The sequence below is a fragment of the Schistocerca cancellata genome, chromosome 2 (genome assembly GCF_023864275.1).
Source record: "Schistocerca cancellata isolate TAMUIC-IGC-003103 chromosome 2, iqSchCanc2.1, whole genome shotgun sequence".
NCBI classification, from domain to species: Eukaryota; Metazoa; Arthropoda; class Insecta; order Orthoptera; family Acrididae; genus Schistocerca; species Schistocerca cancellata.
This window is the reverse complement of record NC_064627.1, coordinates 125,273,322-125,298,876: the sequence shown is the minus strand read 5'-3', so window position 1 is coordinate 125,298,876 and position 25,555 is coordinate 125,273,322. Positions and strand designations below refer to the sequence as shown.

General features: G+C 41.9%; 1 protein-coding gene across 1 annotated transcript in view; it reads left to right on the top strand.

The window, feature by feature from the left end:
* The first annotated feature begins 9,064 nt into the window (after window positions 1-9,064).
* Window positions 9,065-25,555, top strand: part of LOC126161384 (chymotrypsin-like elastase family member 1) — a 44,110-nt gene continuing 27,619 nt past the window's right edge. Inside the window, exons 1-3 of the mRNA XM_049917161.1 lie at window positions 9,065-9,176; window positions 9,266-9,364; window positions 24,389-24,519. Coding sequence (XP_049773118.1) covers window positions 9,116-9,176; window positions 9,266-9,364; window positions 24,389-24,519 — 291 coding nt within the window. The 5' untranslated portion in view covers window positions 9,065-9,115. The remainder of the gene's footprint in view (window positions 9,177-9,265; window positions 9,365-24,388; window positions 24,520-25,555) is intronic.

The following is a 25,555-nucleotide window of genomic DNA, read 5'->3' as shown; positions in this document are numbered from 1 at the left end:
CTCTATCAATTATCTGCCGCCATCTTAACAATTATCTCAGCGGCAAATTCAAATTACGCAACTCTGCAGACATAAATGCCGAACGTAATACAAATGTGTAAAAATAAATGTGCACCGGTGGTTCCGAACTCATTTTAATGAATATAATTCGAATCAGATTAGTTCTTTAAAAACAGTGGTCATAGCACGATCATTATAACAAACTTTTCTAGCTGATGTATGGAGCCGAAGTATATTAAGCACCAGTTGCGAAGAATATGTTTTCAGGTAACATACGTCAGTGTTGTGCGCGGCTGATATTCGGTGGTTTCAATGATCATTTTGCTGAAGATAACTGGCTCCATCATAATCCATAGTTGTATAGAATCTGTTGTATGAACTGTGATTTAGTGACACTTACACAACTTACAGACAACACTTTAACACCACGTTAACTTGGAGTTCTTTGGCAATTTGACCAATTCTTCAGTCAGAAGAAAATTTATTTAGTAATTACTCAATGTAATAAAATAAGATTATCATTTACAAATTAGTTAAATACCAAACCACTGAATAACACAGCGAACGCCACACCACACAAAAAGAGGACTGTGCATGTAGTAGTGTACCTCGAGAGGGGTCGCTTGCTTGCCAGTCTACGGATAACACGAGGTCAGATCGTCCCTTAAAAATACTGTGTAAGTTGAGGAAATAGTGAGCTAATTTCAGTTAGAACATATCGTGACTGAAGCGACTGGAGTTACGAACATTTTAATCAAAGTTTGGTGTATTTAAATTAAATAGTTTGCAAGATATGAGCGTGTGACCTTTCTCGTCCTAGTAACACCTCCGCGTGGCGAATTTCGTGCTCTGTACGGAATATTTTGGCGAGCACTTCTTACGAAGAAGACTACTGAAACGATCGAATGTCTAACTCGCGAATAGTTGTGGGTCTGTGACTGGTAGAACGTGAAAATTAGTCGGGTCTGACTTATTAAAATTCTGGCTGCTTTTGGAGTGAATATTTGTTATATAGACAGTGAACTTAAAATGATAACGTTTTACAATATTCAATACGGACTCAACATCCATGTCATGTGTTTCAGTATGAATAGAAAGCAGAGTTAATCTAATTTTAAACGCTTTTCTCCAATTAGACTGAAGGTCCCCAACCCTCGATTTTTTGATCATGAACTTTCAAGAACTGACTTTCAACTATAGTTACGCGGCCTCTGTGTGGTAGGTATTAGGCTGTGGTTTCATCAACGGTGCTTTACACTGCCTAGCACGTATCTGCTACCACAGAGTGAAGGAGACATCGACAAGAATCCTATCGAGGTCAGTGGACTGAATAATAGCGTTAACTAAGACGCCAACGACCAACCCCGTCCCGCTGCAACTTGTCCCACTAGAATGTGCACTGAAGACGGGCTGGTGTGCACTCGCTAGAGGCAAACAATCCGGCCGCGAAGTACACAACTAGAAGGCGGTCTTCTAGATATCCGAGCTGACTTACAACTGCTCGCTTTGTTGTCGCGCCGGCGTATGTCATTTCTCTGGCGGCACAACCGCTGCGACTTCTTATTCCGGCAGCCGCTGGGCTATACGCCTTCTATGAAGCGGGTTGTCGAACTATAGACCCCTGTGGTGTTGCCTGGATGTGCGTGCTGTGCTTACGACACCGCTCTCCTCCCCCACCCCCCTCTCCCCCAAAAACTCCTGGTCGTGGTCGCCTATGGTTGCGGTGCGAACCGATGGCGGGGTGAGGTGTGGGTAAAGGCGCAACAGATGGGATTGGGAACTGGGACTGAAGACGGCAACAGGCTTCCGTCCAGGAACCGAAATTTGCCTTGAGACCCGACAGGAACGCCTCACGATTCACAGGAAGGGGTGAATGACTTTTCTGGAGACTAGAAATCTACTCTGTAGGAATCAGCATGGGTTTCGAAAAAGACGGTCATGTGAAACCCAGCTCGCGCTATTCGTCCACGAGACTCAGAGGCCCGTAGACACGGGTTCACAGGTAGATGCCGTGTTTCTTGACTTCCACAAGGCGTTCGATACAGTTCCCCACAGTCATTTAATGATCAAAGTAAGAGCATATGGACTATCAGACCAATTGTGTGATTGGATTGAGGAGTTCCTAGATAACAGGACGCAGCATGTCATTCTCAATGGAGAGAAGTCTTCCGAAGTAAGATTGAATTCAGGTGTGCCGCAGGGGAGTGTCATAGGACCGTTGCTATTCACAATATACATAAATGACCTGGTGGATGACATCGGAAGTTCACTGAGGCTTTTTGCAGATGATGCTGTGGTGTATCGAGAGGTTGTAACAATGGAAAATTGTACTGAAATGCAGGAGGATCTGCAGCGAATTGACGCATGGTGCAGGGAATGGCAATTGAATCTCAATGTAGACAAGTGTAATGTGCTGCGAATACACAGAAAGAAAGATCCCTTATCATTTAGCTACAAAATAGCAGGTCAGCAACTGGAAGCAGTTAATGCCATAAATTATCTGGGAGTACGCATTAGGAGTGATTTAAAATGGAATGATCATATAATGTTGATCGTCGGTAAAGCAGATGCCAGACTGAGATTCATTGGAAGAATCCTAAGGAAATGCAATCCGAAAACAAAGGAAGTAGGTTACAGTACGCTTGTTCGCCCACTGCTTGACTACTGCTCAGCAGTGTGGGATCCGTACCAGATAGGGTTGATAGAAGATATAGAGAAGATCCAACGGAGAGCAGCGCGCTTCGTTACAGGATCATTTAGTAATCGCGAAAGCGTTACGGAGAGATAGATAAACTGCAGTGGAAGACTCTGCAGGAGAGACGCTCAGTAGCTCGGTACGGGCTTTTGTCAAAGTTTCGAGAACATACCTTCACTGAAGAGTCAAGCAGTATATTGCTCCCTCCTACGTATATCTCGCGAAGAGACCATGAAGATAAAATCAGAGAGATTAGAGCCCACACAGAGGCATACCGACAATCCTTCTTTCCACGAACAATACGAGACTGGAATAGAAGGGAGAACCGATAGAGGTACTCAAGATGCCCTCCGCCACGCACCGTCAGGTGGCTTGCGGAGTATGGATGTAGATGTAGATGTAGAAACACATCCAAGGCTGGTGTCTCGAACGCTGGAGGACTTCCCTTGGAGAGGAAGGTGGCAAGCGCAGAGCCGTTGTCCACGACGACAGAGGTTGTTGTGAAGGTGGTATCGGGGATGGGGGAGCGTCCAGCTCCCTGGGAGCTCCTCGGGCCGTCGTGACCCTGGCTGTTGGCTGCGTGCTGAATCTTCAAAACGGAACGCTGCGGCAGGATCACGGAATTTCAGGATCGAAGCTGGTTCCGGTGTATTTCGAGAAGTAGCCTTATAGGGGAAGAAACCAAGAACACGCGAAACGATCCCCTGTTACCATCGGTGTCCAGGCTTCAATGTCCTGAAGAGTATTGTGTCCTGGATCTGAAGATGAGAACGTTTGCACTGAACAGTACTTTTCGTTGGTGGGGCAGCAGACGATGCCGTCGGCAATGAGAGAGTTCGGCGGTGGAAGGCGTATCTCGATGCATCGTACGCTAGGTGGACAGGAACAGTTGCACAGGAACAGCTCCACGTAATTTTACCCATGTGCACCTTACATGACAGCACGTAACGATCGGCTTCACCATTTGATTTCAAGTGGAACGGAGCTGTGGTCACACGTTCAGTACCTTGGGCGGTACAAAATTATTCAAATTCCTATGAGGGGAACACGTATGGCATGATCTCGATGCCAAAAGATTGAAATAAGTGTTGTGATAGTATTGGCCTATGATGTAGAGTTCATTGGAAACACAAAGGCAAAACGACTGAAGATATCCACTACAATAAGCCATCGTGTGTTCCAGAAAGGTCCAGCAAAATCACTGTTATGTGTTTCCATAAACTGCTGGGGCGTGCCCAGTCAGAAAATGTTGAGGTGGAGCCGCCTGTTGCTCCATGCAAGCGGTGAAGCGTGACGTCGTGTCTTCAGTCTGGTCATCCATCCCTGCCCAAGAACAATGGGGTCGAACAACCTCCTTTGTCTTCACAATATCTCAGTGTCCCCGATGCAACAGCACTAGAACATCATGCTGAAGGGAGCATGCGGTGATGGCCTGATCCTAGTCATTCTCAGTGTGTGACAGTGAAACACCACGCTGTATTGTCGAGTATTACCGGTGAGAGAAGAATCGACGTACTTCCGGCCGAATAATGTCTCCTTCGCAACCCTTTGCGCATATAATTCAGTGCAATGCTTAAATCTGATCATCCTTGTTCAGCGGTAGCCTTGACATCATATCGGGGTTGGAGTGCTGAGCTGCAGAGCGGTACATGATTTCTTTGTTGTAGTTCTACAGCAATAAATACCATCGTTAGAATTTCTGCCTGGTGTGTGGTAGAACAGACTAGGTTGGGTGGAAGAGTGAAGTGAGTGTCTTATGATCCTTCACGAAGTAGAACTTCTTCCATAGAGGTACTGATGAAACTTCGTTACACCATAAATGATGGTCAGTGCTTCTTTTTCAATCTGACGGTAATTTGCTTGAGTCCTCGTCAGAAGTTCAGAGGCAAACGCCAATGGCCATTCCGCTGATCCAACGTGATCCGACAGAGCCAAAGCCAATAGAAGAAACAGCAACCGCTAATACCTCTGCTTTAGCCGGATAAAAGTGTATGAGATACGTGTTATTAAGTAGCTCCTGTTTCAATTGATTAAAAGCCAACTGACGTTTCTTAGTCACTCTGTTGCGTCCACTTTTTCAGAACGTGTATACCTGAAAAAAAAATTATTTCATTAACCACAAGACCTGTCAATCTCCAGTTCGTGGTTTTATATTTCAACTTGCCTTACAATATTTTAAATAATTTTAATCTAATGGTTTTTCTTTTCTGTTTTAGGTATTTGGCGAGTGGTTGCACTTTCTCAAATTTGCTTTACACGTATCTCCTGGGGATTTCGACTATAAGCAAGATCGTTAGTTAGGTTTGTTGTGCAATCTCGACGGTATTACGATTGGAATCGCTCCAGATAAGAAGAAATGGGAATCAATTGCCCAAAAATTTGAAAATACCGCTACTTTCCCGAACTGGGATACATATAAGGATCGTCCACCCTCCCAACTCGATGCATATCAACCATAAAGGATATTCCTCTACAGTTCTGATGGCAATAGCTGATGCAGAATACCGATTTGTTTAGGCTAATGTTGGAGCATATGGGAAGGACTGCGACTCTAACATTTTTCAAAACTATCAACTGTGGAGACCTATCATTAACGGCACCATAGACCTACCTGAGGACAAATGTCTTCCAGGCACAAATAACCGAAAAATTCCTCACTACCTCATTGGAGATGATACTTTTGGCTTACATAAATACCTCCTCAAACCGTAGAGTGGAAATAGTTTGACGGCAGAGAAAAAGATCTACTACTATCGTGTGTACAGAGCTCGTAGGTGTGTGGAATGCACTTTTGGAATACTTAGCAACAAATGGAGGATCTTCCATCGCGCAGTTAACTTGGATCTTAACTATGCTACGGACATAGTGAAAGCTTGTGTAGTTCTACACAATTTCGTACGAGACCGAGGTGGTTTTCAAATGGAAAACACGTTGTCCATCTCGGGTTTTGAAGATGTCCTCTCGGGTGAAATAACGAGAAATCAGGCAACTATGTTGGCTGAAAATGTAAGAGATGTGTTGAAAGATCATTACCGAAGTGGGTTCAGTGAGTTGGCGATTTTCTAAAATCTGATATACCTAGATACTTATGACAACAATGATGTTCTGTATTGTAGTTTGATATGTGTTTTAAGTAAATGTCACATATTATTTTCTTAATTTTCCAATCATTTCCTTTTAAATGTTCTCAGATTCGCCGTGAGCTTACCAACTGCCGTAATGTACTACGTGTCTTATTCGACAAAAATGAATTCGTTACTTACCCAAGTCTATATTTTTAGAGACGTCAGATTCCTCAAAGTCGTTAAAAATTTTAACACAAACATCTTTCAATGCTTCCTGCGTCTTAAAGTTTTCATAAGTTTTGTCCCACAGCACTGGTTTAGATTTCACTGAAGAAATCATACGATCCACATCAACGTCTGTTAAATTGTTCATTTTATCAGGAAAACTGCGACGACAAATAATGATAATAAGAGATAATTTTTAAAGACATCCACTCTCCTATCAGGTTAAAACAGAAACTGAACCGTGCGTGTGTGAACGCCTTGATTGCTTTCTCTTCCTTGGACACGAGTTCTAACCTTATAGAAACCTGATGAAACCTATTGGGGTTCAAGGGGTATTCGGTGCTATTAGGTACCCAATAGAAACCGAAGCACCGTTTCACACTTGTCGGTAGCGACCGAAAAGGAACCGAAAACTAACCGAACAGAGTAGAACTGCGTATGTGTGAAACAGGCCTAACGCATGTGTGTAATGTGGCGTCAACTTTGTATTAGTTGATGATGAGAGAAGGGATAGAGTGAATCCTGGTGTACTCCTCTTGAACGAGGCACCAAGAAGGCCATCGTGTTTAACGCCCCCATCTTGTGTGACGGCGTCACATGTCCTCACATAATGAGAGGTTTGTAATTGAATCTATGACACTGGCGCAAAGATTACGCCACCTCCCCCCCCCCCCCCCCCCCCGACCTTTGCCACAAAAACAGCCGCTGACGTACCCATCCAATTGCTGGCCACGCTCAACGTTGCTTATCTTCGGTGATCTTACATGCCAAAAATGTTGGCATACTTTTAGTAAATGTATTATAATATTAAAGTATTTTAATAACAGAACCTGTGGACCTATAGGCACGACTACAAATCGCCTCAAACACTGCATAACAACCTTTAAGTCCCTAGATTTACAACAAGAGTATAAAGAAAAGAAGACCAAAACATCCAGAAGCCTTTCGGAGCTCATATTGTAGCAGACACGAGGATCCGCTGGGTCCCTGGCAAGAATCCAGCAAGTGCTTACGTTTTGAACACAAAATGATCAGTAATGCTAACCGGAGACTTCTGGTGTGAAGAATCACACTGTTTTTGCTAACAGCGTTGTAAGAGAGGATGGAGGACCGGATAGAGTTTCAGGAAACCTAGTTTTGAGTGGAAAATTTACCATAAAGACAAAATAATCTGCAGTGTTCAATGTCATGAGATTGTAGAGGGCAATGGAGGACACTGCATTAGAGCCACATAATGTATACCTACAGGACATGTGCGATGTCCTGGTGACCTCTCCATTGGCAACATAATCCGGGATAGCAGCTGAAAACGGTATAAAGGCAGTAGATTCGTTACGAATAGGAGGGAAATGTATAGAATCAGTTTGTGGGAACGGTTCAGCGGTGTAGTTGATCTCATCAGATGGAACAACAAACCAACGCCAACAACAGTATTTCAAGTATACATGCCGACGTCACAAGCAGAAGATACAGAAGAAGAGAAAGCACTGAGTGGAAAATTCAGTACGTGAAAAGAGAGGACTCACGGCCACATGGAACCATGTAATAGGGGAAGGGATAGAAATTTTGTGCTTGGTAGCAGTAGCGAGAGAGGAGATAGGCTAACTGAGTGCTTCATTGCATTTCAGCTGTTAACAGAAAATAGACTATTGAGAAGTCGCAAATGGAGGAGGTGTTTTGGGAGAAGTTCCAGAAACACAGGAATACTCTAGGTGAATTAGGTCATGGCCAAATAGCGATTCGAAAATGAGATATGGGACCGCAAGGCGAACTGAGTAGTGGATATAGACACAAAACATAATGTAATGGTCGTGAAGCGTAGACTAAGAGAACCGTCTGATAGACTCAGTGTGGAAATAAGTGGGTTATTGAATTGCTGAGCAGTGATGAAATGCGTTCGTAGTTTTTTTGATACTGTGATAATAACACAATAAGCAGTTCATTTAAAAAGGAATTGACCAAGGCAAAAACGGCATTCTTCGCCAAAAGAAGTTTACTCATTCCAACATAGGCCTTAATCTGACGAAGAAATTTACGAAAGTGAAACCTTGGAGCGCAGCATTGTATGGTAGTTCATCATGGATTGTGGGAAAACCGTAAATGAAGATCATGGAAGCGTTTAGAGTAAACCGCTGTAAGAGGATGGTGAAAATTAGGTGAACTGATAAGGAATGAGGAGGCCCCCCTCGCTATCAGTGAAGAAAGAAACGTACGGAAAACACTGAGAAGAGAACGGAACAGGATGATACAACATGTGTGAAGGCGCCAGGGGATAACGTTTAGTGTACTAGGGGAGGGTAAAAGCTGCAGGGGAAGGCAGGGAGTGGAATACATCCATAATTACGGACGTTAAGGTTCAAGTGCTACGCTGAATGAGAAGGTTGGTGCAAGAGAGGAATTCATAGCCAAACAAGTTACCAGACTTATAGCTAACAAAAGAAGGGAATGGTCCATAGTTCTCTGATGATTACAGTATGACAGATTTCCCTTTGCAGCTGCTATACCAGTAATTATTTAACGTAACAGTATTTAAAATGTGATTCAATTAACTTATTTATTGCCAGTCAAAAGTAAGCTCCTAATTGCCCCTACAGTACGGTACTGAATATGTCGTGATGTTGACTTAGATCCCTTTGTGCCCATAATTTAACGCAGCGTGCAGCCATTCAATCAATACGTTGATTACATCCAGTGATAGGCCAAAACAGATCTCTCGAAAGTGACTCTGTCTTCTGTAGTCTGTGAGAACTCGCCTTATATCGCCTCAAAATCTAAGATTTCATATCCATCAACAAGACACTTAGCTTCAAGATTAAACGTAATGAATCTAAACGGTGAAATAAATGGCGAATTCATGTAGTTCCACGCATCATTGCAAATATTTGCTTATCACAAACACATTAAGAAACCATGAGTCACATTATAACATCCCACGATTGAGCCACATTTAAAGCAGCTCATTAAAATGTTAAATGAAATAACAACAACATCCGCCATTTAATAAGACATCATTTTACGCTTCTTTATCCACTTTGAAAGAGCGAAGATTGGTATCTGAACTGTTGATAACATTAGCTAAGGGCACTTGACGTTCTATATAAACTGGAGCACACACTTTGACGTCATCACGATGCCGGTCAGTGTACTACGAGATACGTTAGTGCTCTTAGCTCTCGCTGCGTGTGTGCTTGGTGGGTTTGTTGCAAATGTTCTTCAACTACTTTGCGTTTCCGACAGCTATAATTGTACTTTCGTCACACTCAGACGTCTTCGTTTCCAGGGGCAACGCTATTCCCAAGTCGCAAGCTGGATGAAGATCTTTTTAGCAGCGAGGAGTTACGCAGCGAGCGTATCTATGGGGGAGAGGATGCCGTCCCAGGCGAGTATCATTGGCGTCGACGACTGATGCCAGATGCGACTAAACCCAACAGCATAACATGAAAATAACAGTCGATAGGGTGATATTCACTGAGATATTTCGCGGAGAAGGGTACCGATTATAATAGTTTCGGAATACTTTTTTACTGTTTTCCTTTGTCAGGAACACAGTTAAGAGAAGAGAAAGACACAATGTTTAACACAAAAGCATTAGTGATGTTGCTGTTTTTTGCAGTTCTTCGCGTTGTATAAATATAACTTTCTTCAAACTCTTCTACGAACACGTTACAAGGAATCAACATAGGAGAGAAGGTGTTTTCAGGATGTCTGATTCTTCTACGGATTTCTTTACATTTAAGTAGAAGACGCTGAAACAGTCCAACTGAAAATAACGAAACCAACGCTCTTAAAACTCATAGAATGTAGTGGAGCCCTGTAAGATACAGCATTAGCAATATCCTTCACAATACATATAGAGAAATTAAGTACCTTGCCTAATGCAATAACGTGATGTGGAATGGGAAAGGAGGAAGTGCTGCAGATACGTAATATACTTCGCTACCGTGCGTTGCTGTGTATCGCTGTGAATCGTTCTATTTTCGGCGTTGGCTCGAGGTGCTTCGGAGGACTGCAGTGGTGGAGATTATGACTGAGATATTTCCTAGTACTTTTGATCTGAAGGTGAGCAGGCGGCGTGCGTGTGATTTCAGTCGCGTCACGTAAATATTTGAATGATCATTTTGTAATCAGTGCAGAACTTGCAGTGTTTTAGAACGTAGTCTGGTATTTATGCGCGTGGCGTCTCAAACATTCATCTAGCCCGTTTTCGTAAACTGGAAGCTAATTTATGGGATCGAGTGTATCTGTTCAATCCATTGTCTTCCGTTTCCAATCCTACCAGCCCCTTCTGCGTTATGAGTAGCTTATTGCCCTTCTCGAAGACGTGCCTATGGAAGCTGTAACTTTCACTAGAACTTTAAATTATGTGTACTGATAAAGTAGTTTTTGTTATCTATTTGCACAACCTGAGTACAATGTAGTAACTGTAATTAGTATTCCTGTTTATTACTTTGTTCTTCCTTATCCATTAATTTATTCTCGAATAGAAGATAGCTTCACGCTGACGTGCCGCCATGTTGTCGACACCTGTTGATAAAATCTTTGCCTCATAAATGGTAAGTCGGTTTGCGAGTATTCAGGTTTTTCATTCGTACACAACTATTTCGGTTCATTAATAATAAATATCCAGCTCTGTGCTAAGTAATATATAGATACATTAATGTGAGTTAAGAAGCTGTTGCGGAAAGGAGACTCCTGTGGGAAACTCAATAGTTTGTTTCTTCGTGTAACAGTGAAGCATTTTGTAAGGTATCTCATTGTCAATAATGTGTGCAGGATTTGCTTTTGAATTACATCACGTTCAAATGCCTTGGACAAGTATTTAAGTGATAAACCTTTTTGAGTCCATGTTCAGTAATTACAGTCACGAGGAAACATGTTCAGAGCAATACTTTTGGCTGTAAGCCGGAAGTATCCACATTATATGATTTTTGGGTAGGACTTTATCAGCATTTATCAAGTTCGATTACCATTACGCACTACGTAGTGTATGTTTTGCTGTTACGATTTCTTTGATTTCTTGTGATCAGATCCCGTTTTTAATTGAATACAAGGGCATTATAATTATATTTTAGAGCATAGCTTTATAGATCAGAGCTTTATCTATCTACTCATGATTGGTCAGTTTCATAACACAACTCACAAATCTGACACTTTGCAATAAGGAGCTGCAGTATTTGAACAAAAACCAATGTAATAAAAGACTGTTTTTTTAATAAACTACTTTCTGAGACTAGATAATTTTCTTCTAAGATGTAATTTTTAGCAGAGTCCTACGCTCGAAAACGTAGGCTACTACTCATCCAGAATATAAGAGGCTGCAGAGCCATTAACAGTAAAACGTCTAATTTCCTCGAACGAGTTACAACTATTAATTCAGCTACTGCCTAGTATACCCACCAATAGAACTGAGGCGCTTGAACCGATAGATCCACTTTATACTCCTGTGTAACAGAAATCTGCCTATTCTAATCGGAACCAATATGTGACAACAGTCTGCGAGTTTTCGTCAGTACGAAAACGTTAGGAGTGTCAACAGATGAAAGAAAAAGTATAAAGTAGTAGGGTGGATGTCTGCACACTGTATGAAGGAAGATTAAAACACAGTGGAACTGTATCACAAAATATGATGCCTTTGTAAGTGGCTGACCATTCTCGGAGATTAGCACAACTAAGCTGTTGTAAATCACATTTAGCTCGAAACACTTCGGTACAGTTTCAAGAAGTGTGGCAAATGATTGTTGTGTTTAAAATAATCCAGATGTGACGGTCCTCGACAATGGAATGCTGCACCTGCTCAATAAGGTCGACTGACGGCCTTGCCGCCCTTTCTTTTCGGTACAAAAGTTACCAAGACTTTGGCAAACTACATGCACCAACAACCTATCGTCATGACGTCCCATCCGTATACAAGTCAGAGCAGAAGTCAAAAATTTCGACCGCCTCTAATTGATGTGTTATCGGAAACTTCGGTGTTGCTCAGAAGATAACTAACAGCCCCACTTATCATCCACTAAAACGGTGATATTGTGAGCGATTGGGAAGCACAGTTTGTCGCACAGCTACATGTTGGATGTTTCACACATTCTCGTCATTAGCATCCCACGATATACTATAATAGGCCTGCGTAAGAAAATTATTGAAAGAACTGCTGTTGGCAGGTGTCCATATCGGAAATTGGAAATATTTTTAAGGTGACTCCCTTAAATTACGCTAATACCTTGCTCGAAATTAATTGCTCTCTGAAAGCATAACTAATAGAAATCCTTTAACCATGCTTTCCAGAGCATCGTAATTTGCTTCCTATACCTAACAACACCTCGTCGAAGTTATTTAAATTATTTTGCTACGGTCGTAACATTTCAGAATAATTAGATACTCGTTTATAGCATTGACCGTCGGCTTGCAGTATTTCATTCTCGAAAAAGAGAAAAAATGACGCACAGCGACCACTGAATGTATGATCTGTAAATAGCTGACGGGTATCTTTCTTTCAAATTGCCTGTTTTGTCTATGACAGATTTGCTAGCACATGCATCAGCAAGACGTTCTTTCTTCTGAAACTGGTTTTTCTTCAATTCTTTCCCTTCGTTTTATCGCTGAGACATCATTAGTCTGCAATTTATTTATTTAATAAATGCTTCAAACTGTAACCTCTCGCATAATATCGGGTGATATAAACATACTGTTCCATTTTCCTAGGCTGTAAGACAAACTTTAACAGCATTGAATTTCGTTCCTTGAAGAAAGATGTACTAACTTTCTCTATGTTCCTTTTCACACATTTGTATTTCCGACTATTCAGTGTTTCTTATTCGTAGAATTCTTCTGATTTTATTAGGCAGTAGTGTTGCGAATCAAAATAGCAACCGCGCTCGTAGACTCTGAAAAATCTTCTCAGATGTGTTACTTTTCAGCCTTTCTTTACAGTTTTTTATTGGGTAATCACCGTCCGACAAGTGAGAAATGCCCCTTGATGTCGAAAACGGAGATTGCATGACAGTACTGAGGAGGTGTATGTTCTTCATTGCTATCCTCTTTATACGTAGTTAGATAGATAGATATTCAGCGATCACATGACCTGCAGACCACGCACTGCTTCCACAAACTGCCTCCATTCCTTCCTGTTCTTTTCCGGTTCCTCCAGGTGTCTTCAATTCCGAGGGCTGCTAGGTCCTTCGCAAGGTCGTCCATCCAGCGCTGCCTTCGTCGTCCAAGGCGTTTGGTTCAAATGGCTCTGAGCGCTATGGGACTTAACATCTCAGGTCATCAGTCCCCTAGAACTTTGAATACTTAAACCTAACTAACCTAAGGACATCACACACATTCATGTCCGAGGCAGGATTCGAACCTGCGACCGTAGCGGTCGCGCGGTTCCAGGCTGAAGCGTCTAGAACCAATCGGCCACAACGGCCGGCGTTTGGCGTTTGGTTTCTCCTCTACTGCCATCTTCGCCTCTCTTCCATCTGGCACACGGGCTACATGGCCCACCCATTGTATTCTTTGCTCTTTATCTTCTGTAGGATAGTTGGTTGTCGCATCAGAAGGTAGATTTCCTCGTTTCTCCTCCTCCTCCATTCTCCGTTATCTGAAACTGGTTCCCATATCTTCCTCATTATTCTTTCAGATATTAATAGTTTTTCCCTTTCTCGATTAGTCATCCTCCATGTTTCTGAAGCGTACATTACTGCTGGGCATATACATCACTGTGTTGTAGAGTTTCATCTTAGTGTTCACTGAGATCGATTTAGCCGGCCGAAGTGGCCGTGCGGTTAAAGGCGCTGCAGTCTGCAACCGCAAGACCGCTGCGGTCGCAGGTTCGAATCCTGCCTCGGGCATGAATGTTTGTGATGTCCTTAGGTTAGTTAGGTTTAACTAGTTCTAAGTTCTAGGGGACTAATGACCTCAGCAGTTGAGTCCCATAGTGCTCAGAGCCATTTGAACCATTTTTTGAGATCGATTTAGAGCCGAGCGTCTCTCTGAGGGAATGCATGCATTTCATTCCCACTGCCATTCTTTCCTTGATGTCCATTTTTATGTTGTTGTCCGTTGTAAACCAAGATCCCAAGTGTTTGAACTGGTGTACTCTCTAGAAACTCTTACCATATATCACAAGAAATTCTTCCTGCTCTGGTATTCTTCCTAATTGCATTAACTCTGTTTTGTCTCTATTCAGTTTGAGCCCTTCCTTTTGTGCATAATTGTCCACTTTCTGGTACGTTCCTTTCAACTCGTGCTTTGATTCACTTAGTAGTACTATGTCATTTGCATATACGAGACAATTGAAGTTACTACTCTCTACTCCAGCCCATTCCTGGTGCCTATAATCTTTTATAACATTCTCTAAGACGGCACTGAACAGAACACATGAGGGAGCATCCCTTTGTCTGAGGCCTGTCTCGATCTTGAATATTTTTGATGTGGCTCCACGGAAACGTACTGCTGGTTTTGACCCTTCCATACAAGCTTGCACCAATCTCACTAGTTTCTCAGGGATTCTGAAGTCACGCATTGCATTCTATAGGCTATTCCTGTGGATGCTGTCATAAGCACGTTGAAAATCAACGAACAGGCTATAGATATATTTATCATTTTCCCCGTGTTTTTCAAACAAGTGTCTTAGTGTGAAAATGTGATCTATTGTCGATCGGTTAGGTCGAAAGCCACCTTCGTACTCCTGTATGTTGTTCTCTATGAATGTTTGAAATTTTCTGAGTATAATGATGGACAGCACCTTATACGTTACATTCAAGAAGCTGATTCCTCTGTAGTTACAGCATTCCATTTTGTTTCGCTTCTTGTATATTGGGCATATTATAGCCAATTTCCATTCTTCTCCCATATCAACTAGATCAGATTATATATCTCTAAGTGTAAGCTCTCACCCCCGTCCTTGATTAATTCTGATGTTATTCTGTCCTCCCCTGGGGCTTTGTTGTTTCTGCATCCTTTGATTTCGACCTTCACGTCTTCTTTACTAATTTCGCATTCTTCTTCACCTTTCCTTTCCTCTGTAGTGTTTGCAGGTAATACCTCATCTCGGTCTGTGTAACTCAACAGTTCTGAGAACTATTATTTCCAACTTTGTACAATTCTTTCCTTGTCATTTATCAAATTGCCATTATTATCTCTAATTAAAAAAGTAAGGCTTTGAAATTTACGTTTCCGATCTTTTATGTATTGGAAGAATTGCCTTGAGTTCTTGTTTTGGCTCTCTGCCTCAAGTTGTTCTAGCAAACTGGTTAGATATATTCTCTTCTCTGCTCACAGGATTCGGTTTGTCTCCATTCTGATGTTCATAAAATGTTCCCTTTTCTGGTCATTCTCCCTGTCAGCTAGCCACTTCTCCCTCATCTTCCTTCTCTTTTCTGTAGTCTTCTGGCATGCCTCGTTGAATCATTTCCTCTTCTTCATTATCTTCTTTTTTTCAATATATCCTCCGCTACACTTAGTACCATGGACTTTATTTCTTTCCATCTTCCCTGCACGTTCTCCTTTCGATCCAGGGTGTCTAGGACCTGAAAACGGTTTTTGATTTTTATACCATATTGTTCATTATTGGCACTTTCTTGCAGTTTCTCAACATTCAGAGAAGGTTCTAGAGTGCCCTTCTTCTGATGTATGTAGGTGAACATGAGTTTAAGCCTGTAAACAATGAGGAAATGGTCTGACGCACAGTCGACTCCTCTATACTACCTGACGTCCATGACTCTATGGCTATAGCGCTGGTCCACCAAGGTGTGATCTATCTGGTTGGTGGTTCTTCCATCTGGTGAACACCATGTTCCCTTACCTATTCTCTTGTTTTCGAAGTAAGTCGAACTTACTCTCAGGTTCTTTGAGATAGCTAAGTTGATCATCCTCTGATCATTCTCATTGGTCTTATCATGCAAACTGTGCCTTCCTATAGTTGGTATGTAGAATTCCTCTTTTCCTGTTTTTCCATTAAAATCTCCCAGCACTATTCTGATATTTCTAGTTGGCGTGCTCTCAATTGTTTGTTCTAGTTGGTCATAGAACTCTTCCTTTTCGTCATCTGTGTTATCCTCAGTTGGGGTATGAACACTGATGAATGTGACGTCTGACACTTGATTTCCAAGTACTATGTAGGATATTCTCTTGTTAACAGTTTTGAATTCCTTTGCCGATTTTGTTGCTTTGTTGTGCATGACAAAAACAGTGCCGAATTCGTGTTTATCTACAAATCCGCCATGGAATAGTGTGTATCCATCCTCTTTGTGAGTTCATGCTCCTAGCCATCTTGTCTCTTGTACCGCCACCAGGTCCAGTTTATATCGGTTTATTTCTGAGACCATAGTCTGGATGGTTCCTGGTCTATACAGGCTCTGAACATTTGAAGATCCAAAATTAAAACTTCTAAATCGTATGTCGTTCGTCTTTTGCAGTTTCCGTATTACATTGTATCCATCCACGTCCGAGGAAAGTTTGTACTTCGTAACAAAGAGTTTTTTACGGGACTGGGTTATTAGCCCAACGCCCAACCCTCCTCCTTTACCCGGGCTTGGGATGGCAGTGGCTGTTGCAAGGCAACTCAACCCAGGCAGAATTTTATACGTAGTTAACGAATATCAAATACAAACTTTTTCGTCTTTAAAAATCCGCAACTTGGCACGGTTCCCGTCACGATGCACTGTACATTTTGTGCTTTTTGAGTTTTTGTTGTAGGTAGTATTGGCTGATAAGACGATTATAAAGTATCAGTGCTATACTCCGGTCATCATAAGAATAAATCTCGTGTAAAATTACTCTACGTATTCTTCTGCGTCTGCTGGAACCTAATTTGATGGCGTTTCACGTGGAGTGGAAGCCAAGCTTCATGGAGTACAGTAAAGTACGATAATTAGGATATGTATTATGTTGTGCGTTTCACGTACATTGACTCAGTGATAATACGGGCCAACAGCTTTACCGGCGCATTAACTTCGACAGCATTGACCAGGCAAGTGACCCGGCTAAGCTGCAGTGATGTGAACAGTTGGAGTAAAGATGTAAGAAGAAAAGGACGAGCAAGGGTCAATATACCTTTGAATGCTTTTTAATTTTTAAACGGAAGGAAATTTTATATGACAAAACACAGGAGATACGATTCGTAGGTGACCTGACGGAAAACGTAACATACATTCGATTTTAGCTAACGTAGGTTTGCGATTAAAAACACGACTGATGAAAATTTCTGACTTTAACGAGGGTAATTTTTCTGCATAAGCTACGCGTGGTGTAAAAGTGCACTGCTTATTTCCCATGTAGTTAAATATTTAAGCCACAGAAGGTGTTACAGTCAGTCGTCTGGTAATCTCCGAACTCCACCCATATCGGACTATGGTTCAAATGGCTCTGAGCACTATGCGACTTAACTTCTGAGGTCATCAGTCGCCTAGAACTTAGAACTAATTAAACCTAACTAAACTAAGGACATCACACACATCCATGCCCGAGGCTGGATTCGAACCTGCGACCGTAGCGGTCGCTCGGCTCCAGACTGTAGCGCCTAGAACCGCACGGCCACTCCGGCCGGCCATATCGGAGTCCGAGGAATACATTTCAGTACTGCTGTATAGATAACGATGCCATCAGCGACAGAATCACAAGCCACCAGAAAGCCAACATTTCCTCCAGCTCTTTTATGACGTGCTGTTCTTAATATCGCCATCGTTCGGCAGTGACATTTCACAAAGCTTCGTGCATTAGTTCCAGTACGTTTGACAGCTTAAATTACTTGTTATTTGTCGCGACAAATCTCGTAACTTGGCTCTAGTTCAGATCTATTGGGCACGGATGGCAGTTTTACGATGGGTGGCAACTGTAAAAATTTATAATTTCTACATTGTGCTCCACGCCGTGAAAATCATTGTTTTCCAAGGTCATCATACTGGCTCGTAAGAGGCCATTTCTGTCCTTCAAAACAATGGACGTAGTCAAATAAAATGTATTTGATTTTTCATTTTATCTCCAAAAAATTGTTTGTGTAACGTTTCCTTAATTTAAGCAATCTTTAACAATCTTTTATAAAATATCGATGCTTGAGAATTTATATTTGCAACGAAAACAACACTTTTGGGAGCGATATGTAATTAGAAGCTAGAAGACATGAATTTTTTTGAAAAATGATGGTTAAGTATGAGTTCATTAAGATATATTTGATGAGTTTCACATTTAAATGGTCTACGTATTGAAATCGAAAAAAATTGTGTACTTCAACAGGCTTCTAACTGCCGCTCCAAAAAATAAATGAGTAATATGCTACGACGCTAACGTTTACGCCACGCATATAATTCAGCCAGCAAATATTATTTAATATATAGTGTTTCTCGGAAAACGTTAGAGCTGATTTTTCCCTGAAAGCTTGTGACAAACATTAAGAACAACATATAGCTCGCCATTAACGGTCTTCGTGCTCATGTTTCACTACGAAGCAGGAGGCAGTGTCCTCCATTTTTACAGTATATTTTAACAGCCCCCCACCCATGAACCATAGACCTTGCCGATGGTGGGGAGGCTTGCGTGCCTCAGCAGTACCGTAGGTGCAACCACAATGGAGGGGTATCTGTTGAGAGGCCAGACAAGCATGTGGTTCCTGAAGAGGGGCAGCAGCCTTTTCAGTAGTTGCAGGGGCAACAGTCCGGCTGATTGACTGATCTTGCCTTGCAGCTTTACTGTATGGTTAAATAATGGTGGCATCTTCGAATGGTTCAAACGGCTCTGAGCAGTATGGGACTTAACATCCGTGGTCATCAGTCCCCTAGAACTTACAACTACTTAATCTTAACTAACCTAAGGACATCACACACATCCATGCTCGAGGCAAGATTCGAACCTGCGACCGCAGCAGTCGTGCGGCTCCGGACTGAGCGCCTAGAAGCGCGAGACCACCGCGGCCGGCCTCTGATGGCTTCCTCTTGGGTAAAATATTCGAGAGGTAAAATAGTCCCCCATTCGGATCTCCAGTCGGGTACTACTCAAGAGGACGTCGTTATCAGGAGATAGAAAACTGGCGTTCTACGGATCGGATCGTGGAATGTCACATCCCTTAATCGGGCAGGTAGGTTAGAAAATTTAAAAAGGGAAATGCATATGTTAAAGTTTGATATAGTTCGGTGGCAGGAACAACAAGACTTCTGGTCAGGTGAATACAGGGTTATAAATACAAAATCAAATAGGGGTAATGCAGGAGTAGGCTTAATAAGAATAAAAAAATAGGAGCGCGGGTAAGCTACTACAAACAGCATAGTGAACGCATTATTGTGGGCAGGATAGACACGAAGTCCATGCCTACTACAGTAGTACAGGTTTATATGCCAACTAGCTCTGCAGTTGACGAAGAAATTGAAGAATTATATGATGAGATAATAGAAATTATTCAGATAGTAAACGGAGACGAAAATTTAATGGTCATGGGTGATTGGAATTCGGTAGTAGGAAAAGGAAGAGAGGGAAATGTAGAAGGTGTATATAGAATGTACTGTTGCAAATGATAGGAGACCTGATGATATTCATCAGTACAAGAAGATGAAACCAACTGGACTAAAAATAACCTAAATATTGGCACCCTTAATATATTAACCCTCAATGGAAAAATGGAAGAAATGACAGATGTACTAACAGAAAGGAAGTTAGATATATTGGAATTAAGCGAAACAAAGTGGAAGGGAAAAGATGGGAGGAATTTGACAGGAGGAGGAAAACTGTACTGGAGTGGGAATAACAGGTCTGGAAGAAATGGTGTGGCAGTGATGGTGAATAAGAATGTACAAAGCTGTATTGAAAATGTGAGATATATATCATAATCTTAAACCTGAGATTCCAAAAAGAAACACTAAAAGTAATCCAGATTTGTGCACCTCAAGTGGGATGTAGCGAAGAAGAGAAGATGGGCCTTGAAAATGTGTTAGAAAACCACATAGAGAGTGCTAATATAGTGATAGGAGATTTTAATGCACAGGTAGGCAAAGACAGAAAGGGATTTGAGCAAGTATTGGGATGTTTTGGATATGGAGGCAGAAATGAAGAAGGGGAAAGACTCCTGGATTTGTGCCAGAATAATGGAATGAAAATAGCAAACAGCTGGTTTACGAAGGGAGAAAGTCATGTTATCACCAGATACAGTTGGGATGGAAGAACCAAGAATGTAATTGATTATATTCTAGTAGATAGGGAATGGGGAGAGAAAGTAACAAATGTGAAGGTAATTCCAAGTGTGAGTGCAGATGGAGACCATAAATTACTAGTGGGAAAATGGAAAATGAATCAGTGTGTGAAAAATAGAAAACAGAAGAAAGTGATGAGGATACAGGATTTGAAACTGAAGGAGATTGAATGTGCTGAGAAGTAGAGAGAATTAATCACACAAAAATTTCCAGAAGAAGTTTTCTGCGATGTAGAAAAAGAATGGAGTTTATTCAAAGACACCTTAGTCAAAGCAGCACAAAAAGTATGTGGCAGAACATCTGGAAAGGAAAAAATAAGGCAGACAAGTTGGTGGGATGATACCACAATCCAAGCAGTTTGAAGAAAAAATGGAGCATGGAGAAAGTGGTGGAAAACTAAAAATGACGAAGACCATAAAAGATATGTAGACGAAAAGAAGAAGTGCAAAGAAATAGTGGAAACAGCAAAGAAAAGGGCATGGGAAGAGTTTACAAAAAAACTTGAAGAAGATGTGAAGAGCAATAAGAAAATGTTCTATCAAATGATGAAAGATAAAAGAAAGGCATCTGAAGTACCAATAAAGATGGAAACAGAGAACGGTACCATTATTGAAGATCCAGGGAATATAAAAGACCTCTGCAAAGAACATTTTAAGAAGCTGTTAAACGATGAGGAGCAGGTACATGAGGAAACAACAAATAATGCAGAAATTGAGAGAAGTTGGGAAGCCGAATTAGGACAAATTACATAGGAAGAAATAGAAAAAGCTGTGAAGGAGATGAATGGGGGGAAAGCCCCAGGACCTGATGAAGTATCAGTGGACATGATAAGAGCAGCAGGTCCAGTGGGAATGCAGTGGCTGCATAGAGTACTACCAAGCTTGTGGAGAAATAGTACAATGCCTGACGACTGGAGAACAGGAGACATTGTTCCCATCTTCAAGAAAGGCAATAAAAGACTTTGTAAAAACTACAGAGGAATAACCCTTATGAGTCATACAGCCAAGATTTTTGAAAAAATTTTACTAAATCGAATAAGTGGAAAGATAGAAAAGGAGCTGAGTGAAGAACAGCATGGGTTCAGGAAAGGAAGAAGCACGATCGACCTGATATTTTCTATCCGCCAACTAATGGAAAAAAGTTGGGAGTATAACAAAAGGGTGATAATGGTTTTTATAGACATAGAGCAGGCATATGACTCAGTTGACAGGGAAAGACGCTTGGAAGGAATGAAGAAGATAGATATAGAAGATAGTACATTAATGTTATAAAGACAATGTACGGAGGACACAATGGTAGAATTAGAACACCATTGGGAAACTCTGAATACTTCGAAATAAGACAAGGACTTAAGCAACGAAGTATTCCATCTCCTGCACTTTTTAATGTTGTGATGGAGGGAATGAATAGGGCAGTTAAAGATATAATAAAAGAGAAAGACAAAAAGATGATTTTTGCAGATGATATGGTAATATGGGGTGATAAAGAGGTAGATATACAGTTACAGCTTGATGTGTGGAAGGAAATAATGAAAAGGTATGGATTAAAAATAAATGAAGATAAGAGTGAAGTAATGGTATTTGGAAGAGAGAAAGGGATCAATGGAAATATTACCTTCAATGGAGAACCCCTCAAAGTGGAAGAAAGTTTCACTTATTTTAGGAGTGAAATATCTAGGGATGGAAGAATAACTAACGAAAGTAATAGGAGTTTACGGAAGGGAGGCAATTTCTACCAAACAATGAAAAACCTGATTTGGAATAATGAAGTTTCAGAAAGAGCAAAACTTCTTATGTATAAGAATTATTACATCCCTATTGTGCACATATGGGGATTCCAGAGTTCTCATGACTTTATTGGGCTCGAAAGAGACTCACCTAAAGAGAACGTTTTGGTCACATTTCTCGTGACAAAGTGTATGGCCCCTTCTGTTTTGAAGAAAATGCAGTGACTGGAATGGTCTGTCTCCAAAGGCTGCAGAATTGACTTTTTCTGCAACTCTAGGAAGTCTCCAATGACTTAATTTTCCTTTATGAGGCGTCTTGTCACTGTTCGCGCGGCTCGCCCCGTCGGATGTCCGAGTCCTCCCTCGGCTGTGGGTGTGCGTGTTGTCCTTAGCGTGAGTAAGTTTAAGTTACATAGAGTAGTGAGTAAGCCTAGGGACCGACGACCTCAGCAGTTTGGTCCCATAGGAACTTACCACCAACACCAAACTTAATCGTCCAACAAAATGGAGCTCCACCACACTGCCACAACGACGTAGGTCAGTTTCCCAATGACATTCTGCCTCAACAGTACGAGACCCGAGACACTCACTGCCCTGCATTCCTGGTCTTCAAGATCGCCAGACATGACCCCATGCCATTTATTCGTTCGGGGATATGAGAACGAAGGTGTATTCATCTCCAATTTACCTCTTGGCAGAGTGACGAGCACAGTAGCAGCTGCCTTTACATTCATAAAAGTATATACCTATGCTGTGTAAAGTTTATGACGGATTTAGCTATCGTCTATATGTTGTTCGTGCTGCTGCTGGTGGACACACAGGACATTTGTAATAGCTTAGCTATAACCTTAAGATTTTGCGAGTATTTTACAATTCATTCAACGTCTGTACAATGTTGTATCAACAAATATGGAGGTTTGAAATCGAGTCATTCCTTTTGAAACACCCTGTATATTAGAATGTTACCCTTCCCTAGGTTCCGGAAATTGGCACCTACCGCTAATCCGTGCGCTGAAAACAATGCTGCACCATTCATCAGCAGTCCACGCTTCCCAGCCATGGAATCACTCCATACTCATCCGCCTGTGTTGTGATGTTAACGGCAGTGTGGGCATGGGAATATAATCCAAAGTCTGGCTAGTGATGGTCTCCGACCAATAGGTGGGGATGACACAGAGTGCCGCGTCAGTTCAAGATAAAACATCGAGCTTTCGACGGTTTCCACCATCATCATCCTGAAGAGCAACTGAGTGTCAAAATCGCTGCTGTGCTGGCCTTCTATAGTCCAAAGAGGGCATCTGATTGGACGGTAGTTACGTCATAATGTCGCAGATGGTACAGCAGACGTTGATACGATCTGCGACAGTATGACGTAACTACTAATGAATCAGAAGCCCTCTTTGGGCTATTTAGGGCCACCACACCAGCGATTTTGACAGTTGCGTCACAAATCTGAATACTGCATAATACCACCAGGATGGAAAAGAAGGTGCAAAGAGGCCTTGAAGCCTGGACTGGAGGCCGTGACATCCTCAGCTTGAGATATCACCGGATACGGATGCAGAGGGGCATGTGGTCAGCTCACCGTTCTCCAGGTCGTTTTCAGTTTTCGTGACCAGTGTTACTACTTCTCAATCAAGTAGCTCCTCAGTTGACATCACAAGGACTGAGTGCCCCTACTTGCTAACAGCACTCGGCACTGCGGTAACGCCGTTTGCTGGCAAAATGAATGCATACAATGAAATCCTTTTTAAACTCTTTCAGAAACCGGTCAACAATGTTTCACACGAGTATGTGGCATCTCTGTGTACTTCCCAGTGATTACCCAACGCCGGCCGCTGTGGGCGTGCGGTTCTAGGGGCTTCAGTCTGGAACGGCGTGACCGCTACGGTCGCAGGTTGGAATCCTGCCTCGGGCATGGATGTGTGTGATGTCCTTTGGTTAGTTAAGTTTAATTAGTTCTAAGTTCTAGGCGACTGATGGCCTCAGAAGTTAAGTCGCACAGTGCTCAGAGCCATTTTTGATTACCCAACGTATGACTATACTCGTACCTCGCATATACTTTACCAGGCCTGGTAACAACATTAAGTAAAAACAACACGAATGTAAGCTGGTGGCTGCTCAACGTGTCACTTGTTATTGTAACTCTAACAATTTCCATATCCGCCGATGGTGTGTACGTGTACTAAGCTACACTGACAACCGACTATGTCCTCCGGGTGCTTCACTTTCTTTGCCACGCATTGGATATTACTAGCGCGATGATGACTGTGGGAAAAGGAGAGCTTCCTACACATTTTCCAGTTCAGGAGTCGGCTGCCTAAAATAGTTAAAAATTAATGGCATCCCATTTAATTATTTAAGACGGTAAAATCATAAACACCATCCAGTCAACACGTCCACGACGGGTGCGTCCCTGATGTAGCCCCCAATTTGGGCAGCACCACTAAATGTCACTGTAACTACTTGCTTCGTAAACAATAAGAATTAAAATCAAAATTCTTTTAAATTTCAGGGGAGGCTCCATTCATCGTGTCGCTGCAGCTACTGCTGGGAGAAAGTCTCTACCACAACTGCGGCGGCAGCATCATCACAACGACAGCTGTGCTCACGGCTGCCCACTGCACCTCCGACCTGCAGGTTGTGGTATGTCGCTCATCATCGTCGTATTATGTGATTTTCTTAAGAGTGCCATATCAAAACGGGAGACTTTGGGGGGTTGCTTGCCTACACATTGAACGGGACATTTTCTTTGGATACAAAAATGAATGATCACATAAGACACAGTTATGTGGAAGACTGTGGTTCGTTTATTTGACGCTGGGGAAATGGAGTCTAGAAAGGAGCTTCCGTATAGTAACCGTACGCAAGCCATGCTAAAATAGCACTCAGATGTGCCAATACTTATTAATACACATTGGAAGTAGTGAAAGTACACTGTCTGAACACCAGTATCTGGACACTCCTATGTAACTCACCACTTGACATCACGAGAGGTGGACCCGCTGGTGTAAAAACAGACAGTAAGTATTGATGGCAGATTGGGTCAAGTCAGATGAGCTCAGTGACTGAACGTAAGCTAGTCATTGTGCGTCGCCTGAGAGACAAATCTACTAGTAACACACACTATAGCTTCTATCGACTCTTGTTTCTTCTCTCACGTCATGAGACAAGTTCTCCCCGCACCCGCTCTCTCCTCGACAATTAACAGAAGAATTCTCATTGCAGTCGTAATGTTATCACCCAAGCTTTTAATTTCACCGAAAGGTTTTTTCACTTTTCTATACTCTGAACAAGTCCTTTCGACAAACATTTCTTTTCCGATTTCCTCAAATTTTTTATGGAGTTATCTCGCCTTAGCTTCTTTGCATTTCTTATTTTTTTTTCATTCCTAACTGACTTGTATTCCTGAATTTACCAGAACATTTTTGTGCTTCCTTCATTCGTCCCTCAGCTGAAGTATTTCTTCCATTACCGACGGTTTCCTCACAGTTACTTGATGTGTACCTACGTTTTCGTTTCCAGCTTCTGTGATTGCTCTTTTCAGAGATGTCCATTCCGCTTCAACTAATCTGCATACGGTGCTATTCGTATCGCAATATCTGCAACCTCAGAGTTCTTCAAAGATATTCACTCATTCCTTACTATTTCCGTATCCCACTTCTTTGTGCATTCATTTTTC